At 39.2% G+C, this 17,777-nt stretch overlaps 1 protein-coding gene across 1 annotated transcript; it reads right to left on the minus strand.

The window, feature by feature from the left end:
* Positions 1-517: 517 nt before the first annotated feature.
* LOC113906006 (olfactory receptor 5AK2-like) lies at positions 518-1,459 on the minus strand. Its single transcript, XM_027564032.1, has one exon. The coding sequence runs from the start codon at positions 1,457-1,459 to the stop codon at positions 518-520; it is 942 nt and encodes a 313-aa protein (XP_027419833.1).
* Positions 1,460-17,777: the final 16,318 nt, after the last annotated feature.

Consider the following 17,777-nt stretch of genomic DNA (forward strand, 5'->3'; position numbering starts at 1 on the left):
TTCCAGTTAGAAAGCTGTTCACAGTATTTTTTTTAAAATCATCATTCATCCATCCATCCAGTCCATTCAATATTCATAGACTACCTACTGTGTCTAAGGCTCTATACCAGATGTTAAAAGGTCATGAAAGAAAATGTATTTCAACTGCTTATAAATGACAGTGAAGATCTTATATTTAATAAATATTTTAGATAGGAAGTGATAAATAAATAATATTTATTGATACAAGAGAAGCACTATGGGTTCAATGGAAGGAGAAATTACTCCCAGGGGCAGAAATTGGCAGGAAACAGTGCTAACAGTGTGTGGGAGCATCCTTTTTCCTTACATCACAGCAATTCATAGGCATTGTTATTCTTTTTCAGTTTTTGCCAGTCATATTGGTGTAAGGCGGCTATCTTACTGTTACTTTAAATTTCAGTTCCATGTTAATAAGTTGAGCAACTTTATGTTGTTTGGCTCTTTGTTTTGATTTCTTAAAAACTGGTACTGTTCGTGTGGTGTAGAGAACCAGAAATCAAGGATTAAACCTGAAGCATTTTTTTCTTATCCCTTTCAGGGCTTCTTTCACATCTTGGTTCCTCAGGCTGTAGATGAGGGGGTTTAACATGGGGATCACAACCCCATAAAACACAGAAGCCATTTTTTCTTGCTCTTGAGACTCTGTGGCATGATGGTGCAGATACATGTAAGAGAGCGTCCCATAGAAAATGGTGACAGCTGTCAGGTGGGAAGCGCATGTGGAGAAGGCTTTCTTCCTCCCTGCAGCAGAAGAGATCTTCAGGATGGCAGCCAGGATAAACATGTAGGAAAAGATGACAACTGACACGGTGAGCATCAAGTTAGACTCCACAGAGGCTGCTAGTACCATGACGTTGAAATAAATGTTGGAGCATGAGAGGGCCAGAATTGGGGGCACATCACAGAAAAAGTGGTTAATTTTATTGGATTTGCAAAAGTTCAGTGAGAAAGTAAAACCTACATTTACAGAGGCATTTAGGAAACCCATGAAGTATGATCCAACTAACAGGTGAATGCAGACCCTCCGGGTCATGACTGTTGGATAGTGGAGAGGGTTACAGATGGCCACGTAACGGTCCACTGCCATAGCCGCCAGGATGTAGCAATCACTGGTTATAAAAGCCCCATCGACTAGTAACTGCACCACACATCCCATGAACGAGATGGATCGCTCTGTTCCTACAAGGTTTTGCAACATCTTAGGGGTGACGGCAGAGGTGTAGCAGAGATCAACAAAAGCCAAGTTTTGGAGGAAAAAGTACATGGGGGTGTGAAGGGAAGAGTCAATCTTGATGAGGAGGATCATGCCAATGTTACCCACCAGGGTGGCCACATAGATCACTAGAAATGCTGTGAAGAGGACGTGCCAGTACTTGTGTTGACCAGCAAATCCCAGGAGAATGAATTCAGTCACTTCAGTGCCATTGTTCTGCTCCATGGCTGGCAAAATTAAATATCAGTTGAAAAGTGGCAAAGAAAGAAGAACAGAGAAAGGGAAGGCCATTGTGATTCTTAGACTGATTCTGGAATTGGAAATGCCATAATATTTGGTTTTTCAGTGGGATCAAAGCATATTTCCTGTGGCATAATTTACTTGGACTTTAAAGGCTAACATACAGGTGGCCGAAGCTTGGTCCCCACCTTCGAGAACTTGACACACAGTCTGGGGAAATTGTCATGGACTGGAAGCTGTGTTCTCAGCTTCTGGTTCATAAATATGTCTTAGAAAGATCATATAGAAACATTTTTATTTATGTTAGCTTCCTTTTGTTCACCATGTAATTTTATTAATAGACTACAATATACCAAAAGACAAACTCTTTTATCCAAAAATCTTGACACATCCATAGAGTTCTGTGCAATTTTGCTCCACTTTACTCCCTGTCCGCATCTTACATCTCTTGTTTCCTTGCTATTATGCACCCAGCACCCCCGACTCCTCTTGTTCCTGCTCTCCTCCATTTCTGGCTCCTCCAGCCTGGCATGTTCCTCCTCCTGCCTTAAATACTCTATGGTTCATTTTCTATTTCTATCAGCATTTCCATTGCCAGCTCTTACTTTTCCGGTGGTCTCAGTTTGAATGACTCTTCCTCCAGGATTGTTCTCACACAAATGTATCATTTCCTCCTGCCATGGGTCTTGTTCCTTAGGATTTATATATTTTTAGCAATTATTTGTAAGATTATTTCTACATCTTTGCTTAGTTTCTATTTTCTCATAGATTGTAGGTTCCTACCTCTACAACAGTGGTTAATTGGATACATGAATAAGTGAATGAGTGAAAGAATCAATGAATGAAGAGGTTTATGAGATGCAGGAAAACAGCTACTTAAGTCACATGGAGTTGTATCGAAATCTGTGCACACTGCTTTGTTTTCTTTCAAGATGCTGCATTTATTTATTTTTCTTTAGTATGCCTCTCTGATTCAAAGAGCTGAAACACACAGCTAGGATCAAAAAGAGGTTATACATTCACGCTTTCTTTGGCCTATTTTTCTTTTGAATAATTATGGTGTGTTTACTCTGGGCGAAGCACAGAGTAATTGCTGACAAACCAGCTTGGTGCCTATGTCTTTAGGATTGCCATGGCTCTTGCTCGGTTGCCACCACATAGCACCTCTCACTGCCCTTGGCAGTTTTCTTTGCTGTAAGGTCCACTTTGTGTGACATCAATGTAGCCACTCTTTCAATCCTCTGATTAGTGTTTTCACACTAAATCTTTCCCTTTCTTTAAACAAATGCATATTATTACTTTGAAATGATACACAGCATATAGTTCCATCATGTTTTCCTATGAACTCAACTCTTTTAACTGAACTAAAAGGAAGAATCTTGGACTATAAAGAAATGAGAGAGAGCATAGGAAGAGCAAAGATATGGATAAACACAACAGACTTACATTCTCTTAAGTTTTATAAACTATGTTTGACAGTTAAAATAAAAACTTTGACCCTGTATAATGTGGTTCTCAGTGTATGTGGAAGGAATATTTATGACAAGTATTAATACATCCCAAATAGAGAGTAAAGAGATGCAAAGGGAAATAAGTTTTCCACATTCGCTCAAACTGATAAAATGTTTTTGATGAAAGACTCATTTCCAGAGTGTATAAAAAACTGTCAATCTCAACATTAAAAAAACAAAGTAAAAGTGGGTAATGACACAGGCGATTCACCAAAGAGGGCTACAATAGATAGGCAAGCACGTGAAAAGATGTCCAATATCATTGGACAACAGGAAAATGCAAATTTAGAATACAATGAGATATCACTACACATCCAGTGGAATGGCTAAATAAAAAAAGAGTGACGAAGGGAGGAGCCACAATGGAGGAGGAGCAGGATGGGGAGAACACTCTCTCCCCCACAAATTCATCAAAAGAGCATTTAAACATCGAGTAAATTCCACAAAATAGCTTCTGAATGCCGGCAGAGGACATCAGGCACCCAGAAAAGCAACCCAACTCTTCGAAAGGAGGTAGGAAAAAATATGAAAGACAAAAAAACAGACAAAAGAGGGAGGGACAGAGCTCCATCCCGGGAAGGGAGTCTTAAAAAGAGAGAAGTTTCCAAACACCAGGAAACCTTCTCACTGCCGAATCTGTGCCGAGCTTTGGAAGCACAGAGGGCAACATAACAGGGAGAAAAAAAAAAAACACAAAAACAATTAAAACTCGCAGATTGTGAGCCCTACGGTAACTCCTCCAGCGGAGAAGCAGCGCAGACGCCTGCATCCGCCATTAGCAAGCGGGGGCTGGGCAGGGAGGCGCGGCGCGGGCTGCATCGCTTAGAGTAAGGACCTGGCCTGAATACCCTGAGCGCTATCTGAGCGAAATAATTGGGGCTAGCAAACCAGACTGTGGGATATCTACCACGCGAAAAGCCAGCCCCAACCTAAGACACCGCCAGGCCCGCGCACGGAACAGAGGACTGAACAGAGATAGCCCGCTGCAGACCTTCCCCCTCCGGTGACAGGCAGCCAGAGCCGGAAGGGGACAATCGCAGCCCCAGAGAGACATTATCTATAAAACTGTAAGCAGGCTTCTTTGCTAACTAAAACCTCTTCAGGGTCTGGACGGTCAACATCTGCCTGAGAAGGTGCGCCGGTTTTACACCCAGATAACCGAGTGGCGGGGAGGCGATAAGTCGCAGCATTGGCGCTCGCCAAACACCTCATCACCTGAGCTGCTCGGACCTGGGAAGAGCAGAAAACGCAGGCCCAACTGAGTCTACGCCTCTGAGGACTACCCGAGTGCCTGAACCTGAGTGGCTTGGACCTGGGAGGTGCATGCAGCCCAGGGCCGGCCTCGGATTGTTCCCGGCGGAACAACCTAGAGCCCGAGCAGTGTGGGCAGGGAGGCTACACGCGCTGTGAGCGGGGGCAGACCCAGTGTGGCTGAGGCACTGCGAGTGCACGCCAGCGTTATTTGTTTGCAGCATCCCTCCCTCCCTCCCCACAGCGGGACTGAACAAGTGAGCCTAAAAAAAAAAAAAAAAAAGTTTCCCCCACCGTCCCCTTTGTGTCAGGGCGGAAGCCAGACACTGAAGAGACCAGCAAACAGAAGAAGTTATAACAGAGGGAAACGCCTTGGAAGCTACAGGCAATAGATTAAAACCCCGTGGTTACTACGGACTACATAGGAAGGGGCCTATAGATCTTGAGAAATATAAGTCGGACCAAGGGACTAGCCAAAAATGAACTGAACCCACAATACTCACAACAAAACCAAAGAAAGTCCTAGATATATTTTTACTATTTTTATGATCATTCTTTCTTTCTTTTTTTTTTAATTAAAAAAAAATTTTAAGTCCTCTATTGTTCCTTTAATTTTCACTTTTATAACCTATTACTTTGCAAAAAAAAAAAGACCCTATTTTTTTCTTCTTCAGCAAACTTCATATATATATATTTTATAATTTTTTGATCTTTTTTTTTCTTCTTTTCTTTAACATTGTAGTTTTGAAATTCCAAACTCTACTCTAGTTCTTTAATTTTAGCTTTTTGGTATATGTTATCAATTTTGTACCTATAGTTTTTTTAAATAATTTCTGTGACTTTTTTTTTTTCTGTTTCTCTTCTTCTTTTATATAACATTGTATATCTGAAATTCCAAACTCTACTCTAGATTTTTAATTTATGCTTTTTGGTATTTGATATTAATTTTGTACCTGTATTTTCTTTATAATTTTTGCGACATTGTTTGTTTTTGTTTGTTTGTTTGTTTTCTCTCTTTATGTCTCTTCTTCCTTTTTTTTAACATTGTATTTTTGAAATTCCAAACTCTACTCTAGATTTTTAATTTTTGCTTTTTGGTATTAGTTATCAATTTTGTACCTGTATTTTCTTCATAATTTTCGCGACCTTGTTTGTTTTTCTTTGTTCGTTTTTTCTCTCTTTCTTTTCCTTCTTCTTTTCTTTAACATCGTATTTTTGAAATTGCAAACTCTACTCTAGATTTTTAATATTTGCTTTTATGTATTTGTTACCAATTTTGTACCTTTAAGAACCCAATCCTCAGGACCCATTTTTCACTAGGGAGCAAGATTACTGGCTTGACTGCTCTCTCTCCCTTGGACTCTCCTTTTTCTCCACCAGGTCGCCTGTGTCTCCTCCCTAACCCCTCTCTACTCTACCCAACTCTGTGTGTTCCAGATGGTGGAGAACACTAAGGGAACTGATTACTGGCTGGATCTGTCTCCCTCCTATTCATTCCCCCCTTTTATCCTTCTGGCCACCTCTGTCTCCTTCCTCCTTCTTCTCTTCTCTGTATAACTCCATGAACATCTCTGAGTGGTCCAGTTGTGGAGTGCACATAAGGAAGTGACTACTGGCTAGCCCACTCTCTCCACTATTGATTCCACCTCATCTCATTTGGGTCACCTCTAACTCCCTCCTCCCTCTTCTCTTCTCCATGTAATGCTGTGAACCTCTCTGAGTGACCCTCACAGTAGAGAAACTTTTCATCTTTAACGTAGATGTTTTATCAATGGTGCTGTATAGAAGGAGGAGTTTTGAAACTACTGTAAAAATAAGACCGATAACTGGAAGCAGGAGGCTTAAGTCCAAACCCTGACTCCAGGGAACTCCTGACTCCAAGGAACATTAATTGACAGGAGCTCATCAAACGCCTCCATACCGACACTGAAACCAAGCACCACACAAGGGCCAACAAGCTTCAGGGTAAGACATACCAAGAAAATTCTCCAGCAACAAAGGAACACAGCCCTGAGCTTCAAGATACAGGCTGCCCAAAGTCACCCCAAAACCATAGACATCTCATAACTCATTACTGGACATTTCATTGCACTCCAGAGAGAAGAAATACAGCTCCACCCACCAGAACACCGACACAAGCTTCCGTAACCAAGAAACCTTGACAAGCAACCTATACAAACCCACACACAGTGAGGAAAAGACACAATAAAGAGAACTCCACAAACTGCCAGAATACAGAAAGGACACCCCAAACTCAGCAATTTAAACAAGATGAAGAGACAGAGGAATACCCAGCAGATAAAGGAACAGGATAAATGCCCACCAAACCAAACAAAAGAGGAAGAGATAGGGAATCTACCTGATAAAGAATTCCAAATAAGGATAGTGAAATTGATCCAAAATCTTGAAATTAAAATGGAATCACAGATAAATAGCCTGGAGACAAGGATTGAGAAGATGCAAGAAAGGTTTAACAAGGACCTAGAAGAAATAAAAAAGAGTCAATATATAATGAATAATGCAATAAATGAAATTAAAAACACTCTGGAGGCAACAAATAGTAGAATAACAGAGGCAGAAGATAGGATTAGTGAATTAGAAGATAGAATGGTAGAAATAAATGAATCAGAGAAGATAAAAGAAAAACGAATTAAAAGAAATGAGGACAATCTCAGAGACCTCCAGGACAATATTAAACGCTACCACATTCAAATCATAGGAATTCCAGAAGAAGAAGACAAAAAGAAAGACCATGAGAAAATACTTGAGGAGATAATAGTTGAAAACTTCCCTAAAATGGGGAAGGAAATAATCACTCATGTCCAAGAAACCCAAAGAGTCCCAAACAGGATAAACCCAAGGTGAAACACCCCAAGACACATATTAATCAAATTAACAAAGATCAAACATAAAGAACAAATATTAAAAGCAGCAAGGGAAAAACAACAAATAACACACAAGGGAATAAGGATAACAGCTGATCTTTCAATAGAAACTCTTCAAGCCAGGAGGGAATGGCAAGACATACTTAAAATGATGAAAGAAAATAACCTACAGCCCAGATTATTGTACCCAGCAAGGATCTCATTCAAGTATGAAGGAGAAATCAAAAGCTTTTCAGACAAGCAAAAGCTGAGAGAATTCTGCACCACCAAACCAGCTCTCCAACAAATACTAAAGGATATTCTCTAGACAGGAAACACAAAAACGGTGTATAAACTCAAACCCAAAACAATAAAGTAAATGGGAACGGGATCATAGTTATCAGTAATTACCTTAAACGTAAATGGGTTGAATGCCCCAACCAAAAGACAAAGACTGGCTGAATGGATACAAAAACAAGACCCCTACATATGTTGTCTACAAGAGACCCACCTCAAAACAGGGGACACATACAGACTGAAAGTGAAGGGCTGGAAAAAGATTTTCCATGCAAATAGGGACCAAAAGAAAGCAGGAGTAGCAATACTCATATCAGATAAAATAGACTTTAATAAAAACCATATGATTATCTCAATAGATGCAGAGAAAGCCTTTGACAAAATTCAACATCCATTTATGATAAAAACTCTCCAGAAAGCAGGAATAGAAGGAACATACCTCAACATAATAAAAGCTATATATGACAAACCCACAGCAAACATTATCCTCAATGGTGAAAAATTGAAAGCATTTCCTCTAAAGTCAGGAACAAGACAAGGGTGCCCACTTTCACCATTACTATTCAACATAGTTTTGGAAGTTTTGGCCACAGCAATCAGAGCAGAAAAAGAAATAAAAGGAATCCAAATGGGAAAAGAAGAAGTAAAAGTCTCACTGTTTTCAGATGACATGATCCTCTACATAGAAAACCCTAAAGACTCCACCAGAAAATTACTAGAACTAATCAATGACTATAGTAAAGTTGCAGGATATAAAATCAACACACAGAAATCCCTTGCATTCCTATACACTAATAATGAGAAAACAGAAAGAGAAATTAAGGAAACAATTCCATTCACCATTGCAACGGAAAGAATAAAATACTTAGGAATATATCTACCTAAAGAAACTAAAGACCTATATATAGAAAACTATAAAACACTGGTGAAAGAAATCAAAGAGGACACTAATAGATGGAGAAATATACCATGTTCATGGATTGGAAGAATCAATATAGTGAAAATGAGTATACTACCCAAAGCAATCTATAGATTCAATGCAATCCCTATCAAGCTACCTACGGTATTCTTCACAGAGCTAGAACAAATAATTTCACAATTTGTATGGAAATACAAAAAACCTCGAATAGCCAAAGCGATCCTGAGAAAGAAGAATGGAACTGGAGGAATCAACCTACCTGACTTCAGGCTCTACTACAAAGCCACAGTTATCAAGACAGTATGGTACTGGCACAAAGACAGAAATATAGATCAATGGAACAAAATAGAAAGCCCAGAGATAAATCCCCGCACATATGGACACCTTATCTTTGACAAAGGAGGCAAGAATATACAATGGATTAAAGACAATCTCTTTAACAAGTGGTGCTGGGAAATCTGGTCAACCACTTGTAAAAGAATGAAACTAGAACACTTTCTAACACCATACACAAAAATAAACTCAAAATGGATTAAAGATCTCAACGTAAGACCAGAAACTATAAAACTCCTAGAGGAGAACATAGGCAAAACACTCTCTGACATACATCACAGCAGGATCCTCTATGACCCACCTCCCAGAATATTGGAAATAAAAGCAAAAATAAACAAATGGGACCTAATTAACCTTAAAAGCTTCTGCATATCAAAGGAAACTATTAGTAAGGTGAAAAGACAGCCTTCAGAATGGGAGAAAATAGTAGCAAATGAAGCAACTGACAAACAACTAATCTCAAAAGTATACAAGCAACTCCTACAGCTCAACTCCAGAAAAACAAATGACCCAATCAAAAAATGGGCCAAAGATCTAAATAGACATTTCTCCAAAGAAGACATACAGATGGCTAAGAAACACATGAAAAGATGCTCAACATCACTGATTATCAGAGAAATGCAAATCAAAACCACTATGAGGTACCATTTCACACCAGTCAGAATGGCTGCGATCCAAAAGTCTACAAATAATAAATGCTGGAGAGGGTGTGGAGAAAAGGGAATCCTCTTACACTGTTGGTGGGAATGCAAACTAGTACAGCCACTATGGAGAACAGCGTGGAGATTCCTTAAAAAACTGGAAATACAACTGCCTTATGATCCAGCAACCCCACTGCTGGGCATACACACTGAGGAAACCAGAAGGGAAAGAGACACGTGTACCCCAATGTTCATCGCAGCACTGTTTATAATAGCCAGGACATGGAAGCAACCTAGATGTCCATCAGCAGATGAATGGATAAGAAAGCAGTGGTACATATACACAATGGAGTATTACTCAGCCATTAAAAGAATACATTTGAATCAGTTCTAATGAGGTGGATGAAACTGGAGCCTATTATACAGAGTGAAGTAAGCCAGAAGGAAAAACACCAATACAGTATACTAACACATATATATGGAATTTATAAAGATGGTAACAATAACCCTGTGTACGAGACAGCAAAAGATGTATAGAACAGTCTTATGGACTCTGTGGGAGAGGGAGAGGGTGGGAAGATTTGGGAGAATGGCATTGAAACATGTAAAATATCATGTATGAAACGAGATGCCAGTCCAGGTTCGATGCACGATACTGGATGCTTGGGGCTAGTGCACTGGGACAACCCAGAGGGATGGTATGGGGAGGGAGGAGGGAGGAGGGTTCAGGATGGGGAACACATGTGTACCTGTGGTGGATTCATTTTGATATTTGGCAAAACTAATACAATTATGTAAAGTTTAAAAAAAAAAAAGAGTGATGATACCTAAAAATTGTGTCATAACAGCTTTGTTTGTAACCCCAAACTGTAAACAGCCAACATGTCCTCCAATAGGTGACTGGTTAAGGAAATGGTGGTGTATCCATACTGTGAAATATTGCTTATCAATAAAGAGACATGGATTATTGACACTCTCAAAAAGTTGGATGAATGTCAAAAGCATTCTGCTAAGAGAAAAAGAGCCAACCTTACAGAAGGTCACGTAGCACCAGATGTTCCCTTTTCTCTAATATTTTCAAAATGACAGAATTATAGGGATGGAGAACAGATTGTCAGAGTGGTGTCGGGAGGGGATTGCTGTGACTCCAAGGCACAGCACGAGGGAGGTCTGTTGGAATCTGACATAGGGTACATCCACATCTTGATAGTAGTGGTAGTAACAGATCTACAGATGTGATCAAATGGCATAGAGCTATACACACACAGTCACATATACCAATATAGAAATCCTGGTTGATGTCCTACTATAATTATGTAAGATGCAGCCTTGGAAGGAAAACTTGGTAAAGAACACATGGGACCTCTTGGTACTATCTTTGAAACTTTTTGTAAATGCATGCTTATTTCAAAACAAAACTTCAGGAAAATGAAGAAGGGGGAAAAGTAAAGCCCGTTTTGCAGAATCGCGAAGATCAATAAGTAAATTTATGTAAATTTCCCAGGAAACAGGCAGGTATTGAATAAGAGTTCAAGTAGCCATCATAACAATGCAAATAATACATTAAGGGTGTAAATATGACTGACTGACCTGTTGATCGATTGAGTCATTCCATTATTTAATCACTGATGTCCTTATCCAGGCAATGCTCAGCCCTGCTGAGTTCTCTCACTCCATTTCCAGTCTATTACTCCCAGTCCTGGGGCACATGGAACTTTGGCCCTGACCCTTCTCTCCGCCACTTCCTGGACACACAGCAATGATACGCAGCTGATGCTGAAAAATGGAAATTATGCGGCTTACTTACTTAGGAACGGCCTCCAGATTCTCTTCCTGCAACTGGTGGAGGCTGATGGCTCACCACGTCTCTCTGTGTGGTTCCTTCCCATCAGGCTTTTTCTAGCTGGGGCTTAAGGGATCAATGCTACATCCCTTGGGAGCCTGAGGTTCTGACACTGAGGTGTCCATCTCAGTGGAGAAAACAAGAAAACGGTGTTTAATAGCTATTTTCTGCTGAAGAAAAGTTCAGTTTTCCAGAGGGGACAAACCTATTGTGTGTTCTTGCCATCAGGGACTCTTTGCTTTCTTTTCTGAAGGTTGTCCTGCTTCTGACAAATTACTTTTTATTTTGCTTCTCTGCCTCCCTCTCCTCCTTGTCTTCATACTCCCCACTCCTTTTTCCCCTTTGTTCCTTTCTTCTTCCCTGCTTCTTTCTTCTTTCCTGTCTTCCTGCGTCCCTCCTCCTGTCTCCTTGCCTTGTGTGTGTGTGTGTGTGGTGGTAAAACAAACGGTCCGCAGGGTTGATAATTCAGATGTGTAAAAGTTCATAGAGTAAGACCCGAGTCTCCTTCTACCCCTTGATTCCCAACTTCTAGTTTGCCTCTCTGAAGATCACCAGTGTTAAATTCTTCTATTTCCAGATACAAACATTGCATTACACCTGTAAACATGTTAATATTTATGTTCTTTATCTTGGCTCACACAAGTGGCAACATATTATACACATCGTTTTCAGTGCATATTCACTTAATCCTACTGAGTAATCAGTTGTTGCTGTTGTTTAGTCACTCAGTCGTGTCCAACTCTCTGTGACTCCATGGACTGCAGCACGCAAGGCTTCTCTGTCCTTCTCCATCTCCTGGAACTTGCTCAAGCTCGTGTCCTTTGCATTGGTGATGCACTCCAACCATCTCATTCTCTATCATCAAATCTTACTCTTTTTCATGATTGTATTACATTTCATTGAATAGCAGCATTCCTTAATTTATTCAGATCACTGTCATGCACTATTGGCAGACAAATATGGTTTCCAACCCTACTAATAAAAACAGTGTTATAATAAATGTACTAGTGTGCATAATTGTGAATATACCTTTAGGACTAGAAGGTATTTAAGCGAGGAATCTCTGAGTCTCTGGGTAGTTATTATCTAGCTGCCTTCCAGAAGGAGGTGCTATCAATTTAAATCACTTCTAGAAAATCCAGGGTATTTCCCCAGATATCCAATACAATGCTGAGAAACTTTTATATACTTTGTCACTACGATAGATGAAAACAGTATGTCTCAGTTTTGTCTTTTTCTTCTATAAGTCAGGTTGAGCATCTTTCCACATGTTCACGAAAAAGTAATATTTCTTTTTCTGTGAATCATCTGTTTACATATGTTGCCCTCTTGATAAAGTATTTGGTTTGATTTTATACTGATATTTTGAGTCAAGTACCCTTCCTTACAAGAACTGCAAATATGTATGTCTCAATATTCATTATTTTATTTTGCTAACAGGGTGTTTTGCTGTGAGAAAACTTTAACAAATTTACTTTGCATTTTGTGTCATGTTTACAAAGGCTTTCACTCCAAGGTTTAAAAAATTAAACATTTTCTTTTATTGTCTTTAAAATTTAAATAATGGAACTATTTAAAATTTATTTTTATGTAGTATGTGAGATGTTTCCAGTTTTACTCACCCCAAATATCTAGTCATTTTAAATAGTATTTATGGCATGATCTATTATATGCCATAACTGCAATATCACCATTGTCATGTAATAATTTATCTTAGGGATTTGGACCTATTCCTGGACTTTCATATCTGTTGTATTGATCTTCCAGTCTCCCCATGTTTCAGGTTATTATAGCTCCACAATGTCTTAGTAGCTGGCTGGGTTATTTTCGCCTTATTATTTTTTTATAGCCCCTAAAAGTTTGACCACCAGTGTTTGTCATTTTCTTCACACCAAATGCAGAATCAGTTTACAATTTACTACCATTCAACAAAATATTCTATTTGTTTACTTATTGGGTTCATATCAAATTTGTATTAACATATGAGGATCTGCCAAGGAATGGGAGAATATTTCAATTTGCTGAAGTCTGCTTTTTATAGATGTATTGATGAGCTGTTTCTCATTTCTTATTAAGTTTATTTTTAGGTCTTTCCAAGGAGGAATTTATGTTCTTCCATAATTTATTGTTTTAAGCATTATTATTAATTTATGTGGAGCAATTTTTAACTAGACTTCTTGCTGAATTTCCCTTTTGTTTATAACAGTTGATTCTCTGGGTTTTCTAGAGAAGAATCATGTTATTTAAAAATAAATATATTTTGAAAAATCATCTTTGTTGAGGCATAATTTACATACAATAAAGCATACTCATTTTAAGGTATTTTTTTTGAGTTTAGAAAGTATATATCCTTGAGATTATTACCAGAGTAAAAATAAAAGAAGTTTTCATCATAAAAAGAAATCTTGTGCTTTTCCCCAGTCATTAACTCGTTTACAGGTAACCACAGATCTGATTTCAGATTTAGCTGTGTTGTTGTATATATTCATAATTCATTCATTTCTATTGCTGTATTGTATTGCATTGAATTAATATTCTACAATTTGCTTATGTATTTAATTCACCACTTAATGAACATTTTTCTTGCTTCCATACTTGGATATTATGAATAAAGATGCTTATGAACATTTTTATGTTTTGAACATATGTCTTCACTTCTTGGGGATAAATAAGGAGTGGAATTGACGGGTCATGCGACAAGCATTTATTATTTCCTTCTTTATGTTGGCCTTGAGTTTCATTTGCTTCTTCTTTTTTTTTTTTTTTTTTTTTTTAGCTCCTTAAGAGTCTTCTTGCCTGGAAAATCCCATGGACAGAGGAGCCAGGCAGGCTACACTCCATAAGGTCACAAAGAGTTGGACATGATTGGAGCGACTTAACACTCATACAGGAAATGGTATAATACTTGATTATTGACTTGGGCTATTTCTTCATTTTTAATGTGACATTCACAGCTATAAGTTTCCCTTTGAGTGCAGCTTTCACTGCATCTCATACATTTTGTTATGTTGAGTTTTTGTTTTCACTCAACACACTCATCATTAGAGTATTTTCTAATTTCCCTTCGATTTCTTCTTTTACCTGTTGGTTAGATTGTGTTGCTGAATTGCTACATAGAGCTTCCCTGATAGCTCAGTTGGTAAAGAATTTGCCTGCAATGCAGGAGACCCTGGTTCGATTCCTGAGTTGGGAAGATCCACTGGAGAAGGGATAGACTACTCACTCCAGTTTTCTTGGGCTTTCCTTGTGGTTCAGCTGGTAAAGAATCTGTGGGAGACCTGGGTTCACTTCCTGGGTTGGAAAGATCCCCTGGAGAAGGGAAAGGCTACCCACTCCAGTATTCTGGCCTGGAGAATTCCATGGACAGAGGAGCTTGGTGGGCTGCAGGCCATGGGGTCACAAAGTCAGACATGACTGAGTGACTGATTCACTTGTGAGTTTTCCAGTTTTTCTTCTGTTTTGATTTCTAGTTTCTTTCCATGTGGTCAGTGATAATACTTTGTGGGATTTCAGTCTTTCAAAATTCATTGACATATGTTTTGTGGTCTAACATATGGTTTATACTGGAGAAATGTTCCATATGCACATACATTCTGTGCATTTGGTGGAGTGTTCTTTAGACTTCTGTTAGATCTGATGTTTTTTGAGCCTCTATTTTCTTAAGGACCTTCTATATAGATATTTGACTTTTTTTCACTGTCTGATATTGTTTTATGCTTTCTTCATAATAAAATCCCTTTTTATTGGCATAAAGATAGTTGATACAGTCTTTTCTGATTTATTAATTTTTTAATTGAAAGATAATTGCCTTACAGAATTTTGTTTTCTGTCAAACCTCAACATGAATCAACCATAGATATAAATATATCCCTTCCCTTTTGAACCTCCTTCCCATCTCACTCCCCATTCCGCCCCTCTAGGTTGACACAGAGGCCCTGTTTGAGTTTTCTGAGCCATACAGCAAATTCCTGTAGGCTGTCTATTTTACATATGGTAATGTAAGTTTCCATATTACTCTCTCCATACATCTTGCCTCTCCTCCCCTCTCCCCATGTCCGTAAGTCTATTTGCTATGTTTGTTTCTCCATTGCTGTCCTGTAAATAAATTCTTCAGTACTGTTTTTCTATATTCCCTATATATGCATTAGAAGATGATATTTATCTGTCTGTTTATGACTTACTTCATTCTGTATAATAGATTCTAGGTTCATCCACCTCATTGGAGCTGACTCAAAGGTCCTTTGTCAGCTGTTTCTTTTATTTTCTCAACTTTCTGTGGGTTGCCTTTTCACCTTGCTTATAGTTTCCTTTGCTGGAAAAAGCTTTTAAGTTTAATCGGGTCCCATTTGTGGTCCACTGGAGAAGGGAATGGCAAACCACTTCAGTATTCTTGCCTTGAGAACCCCATGAACAGTATGAAAAGGCAAAATGATAGGATACTGAAAGAGAAACTCCCCAGGTCAGTAGGTGCCCGATATGCTACTGGAGATCAGTGGAGAAATAACTCCAGGAAGAATGAAGGGATGGAGCCAAAGCAAAAACAATACCCAGTTGTGGATGTGACTGGTGATAGAAGCAAGGTCTGATGCTGTAAAGAGCAATATTGCATAGGAGCCTGGAATGTTAGGTCCATGAATCAAGGCAAATTGGAAGTGGTAAAACAGGAGATGGCAAGAGTGAATGTCGACATTCTAGGAATCAGCGAACTAAAATGGACTGGAATGGGTGAATTTAACTCAGATGACCATTATATCTACTACTGCAGGCAGGAATCCCTCAGAAGAAATGGAATAGCCATCATGGTCAACAAAGGAGTTTGAAATGCAGTACTTGGATGCAATCTCGAAAATGACAGAATGATCTCTGTTCGTTTCCAAGGCAAACCATTCAATATCACAGGAATCCAAGTCTATGCCCCAACCAGTAATGCTGAAGAAGTTGAATGGTTCTATGAAGACCTCCAAGACCTTTTAGAACTAACACCCAAAAAAGATGTCCTTTTCATTATAGGGGACTGGAATGCAAAAGTAGGAAGTCAAGAAACACCTGCAGTAACAGGCAAATTTGGCCTTGGAGTACAGAATGAACCAGGGCAAAGGCTAATAAGAGTTTTTCCAAGAGAACGCACTGGTCATAGCAAACACCCTCTTCCAACAACAAAAGAGAAGACTACACATGGGCATCACCAGATAGCCAACACTGAAATCAAACTGATTATATTCTTTGCAGCCAAAGATGGAGAAGCTCTATAGAGTCAGCAAAAACAAGACCAGGAGCTGACTGTGGCTCAGATCATGAACTCCTTATTGCCAAATTCAGACTTAAATTGAAGAAAGTAGGGAAAACCACTAGACCATTCAGGTATGACCTAAATCAGGTATTACCTAACGATTATACAGTGGAAGTGAGAAATAGATTTAAGGGACTAGATCTGATAGATAGAGTACCTAATGAACTATGGACTGAGGTTCGTGACATTGTACAGGAGACAGGGATCAAGACCATCCCCATGGAAAAGAAATGCAAAAAAGCAAAATGGCTGTCTGAGGAAGGCTTACAAATAGCAGTGAAAAGAAGGGAAGCAAAAAGCATAGGAGAAAAGGAAAGATATAAGCATCTGAATGCAGAGTTCTAAAGAATAGCTAGAAGAGATAAGAAAGCCTTCCTCAGTGATCAATGCAAAGAAATAGAGGAAAACAACAGAATGGGAAAGACTAGAGATCTCTTCAAGAAAATTAGAGATACCAAGGGAACATTTCATGCAAAGATGGGCTCGATAAAGGACAGAAATGGTATGGACCTAACAGAAGCAGAAGATATTAAGAAGAGATGGCAAGAATACACAGAAGAACTGTACAAAAAAGATCTTCATGACCCAGATAATTACGATGGTGTGATCACTCACCTACAGCCAGATATCTTGGAATGTGAAGTCAAGTGGGCCTTAGAAAGCATCACTACAAACAAAGTTAGTGGAGGTGATGGCATTCCAGTTGAGCTATTTCAAATCCTAAAAGATGATTCTGTGACAGTGCTGCACTCATTATGCCAGCAAATTTGGAAAACTCAGCAGCAGCCACAGGACTGGAAAAGGTCAGTTTTCATTCCAATCCCAAAGAAAGGCAATGCCAAAGAGTGCTCAAACTACCGCACAGTTGCACTCATCTCACATGCTAGTAAAGTAATGCTAAAAATTCTCCAAGCCAGGCTTCAGCAATACGTGAACCATGAACTTCCAGATGTTCAAGCTGATTTTAGAAAAGGCAGAGGAACCAGAGATCAAATTTCCAACATCTTCTGGATCATGGAAAAAGCAAAAGAGTTCCAGAGAAGCATCTATTTCTGCTTTATTGACTATGTCAAAGCCTTATACTGTGTGGATCACAATAAACTGTGGAAAATTCTGAAAGAGATGGGAATACTAGACCACCTGACCTGCCTCTTGGGACATTTGTATGCAGGTCAGGAAGCAACAGTTAGAATTGGACATGGAACAACAGACTGATTCCAAATAGGAAAAGGAGTACGTCAAGGCTGTATATTGTCAGTTCAGTTCAGTTCAGTTGCTCGGTCATGTCCACCTCTTTGCGACCCCATGAATCGCAGCAGGCCAGGCCTCCCTGTCCATCACCAACTCCCGGAGT

Source organism: Bos indicus x Bos taurus, chromosome 15 (assembly GCF_003369695.1).
Source record: "Bos indicus x Bos taurus breed Angus x Brahman F1 hybrid chromosome 15, Bos_hybrid_MaternalHap_v2.0, whole genome shotgun sequence".
Taxonomy (NCBI): Eukaryota; Metazoa; Chordata; class Mammalia; order Artiodactyla; family Bovidae; genus Bos; species Bos indicus x Bos taurus.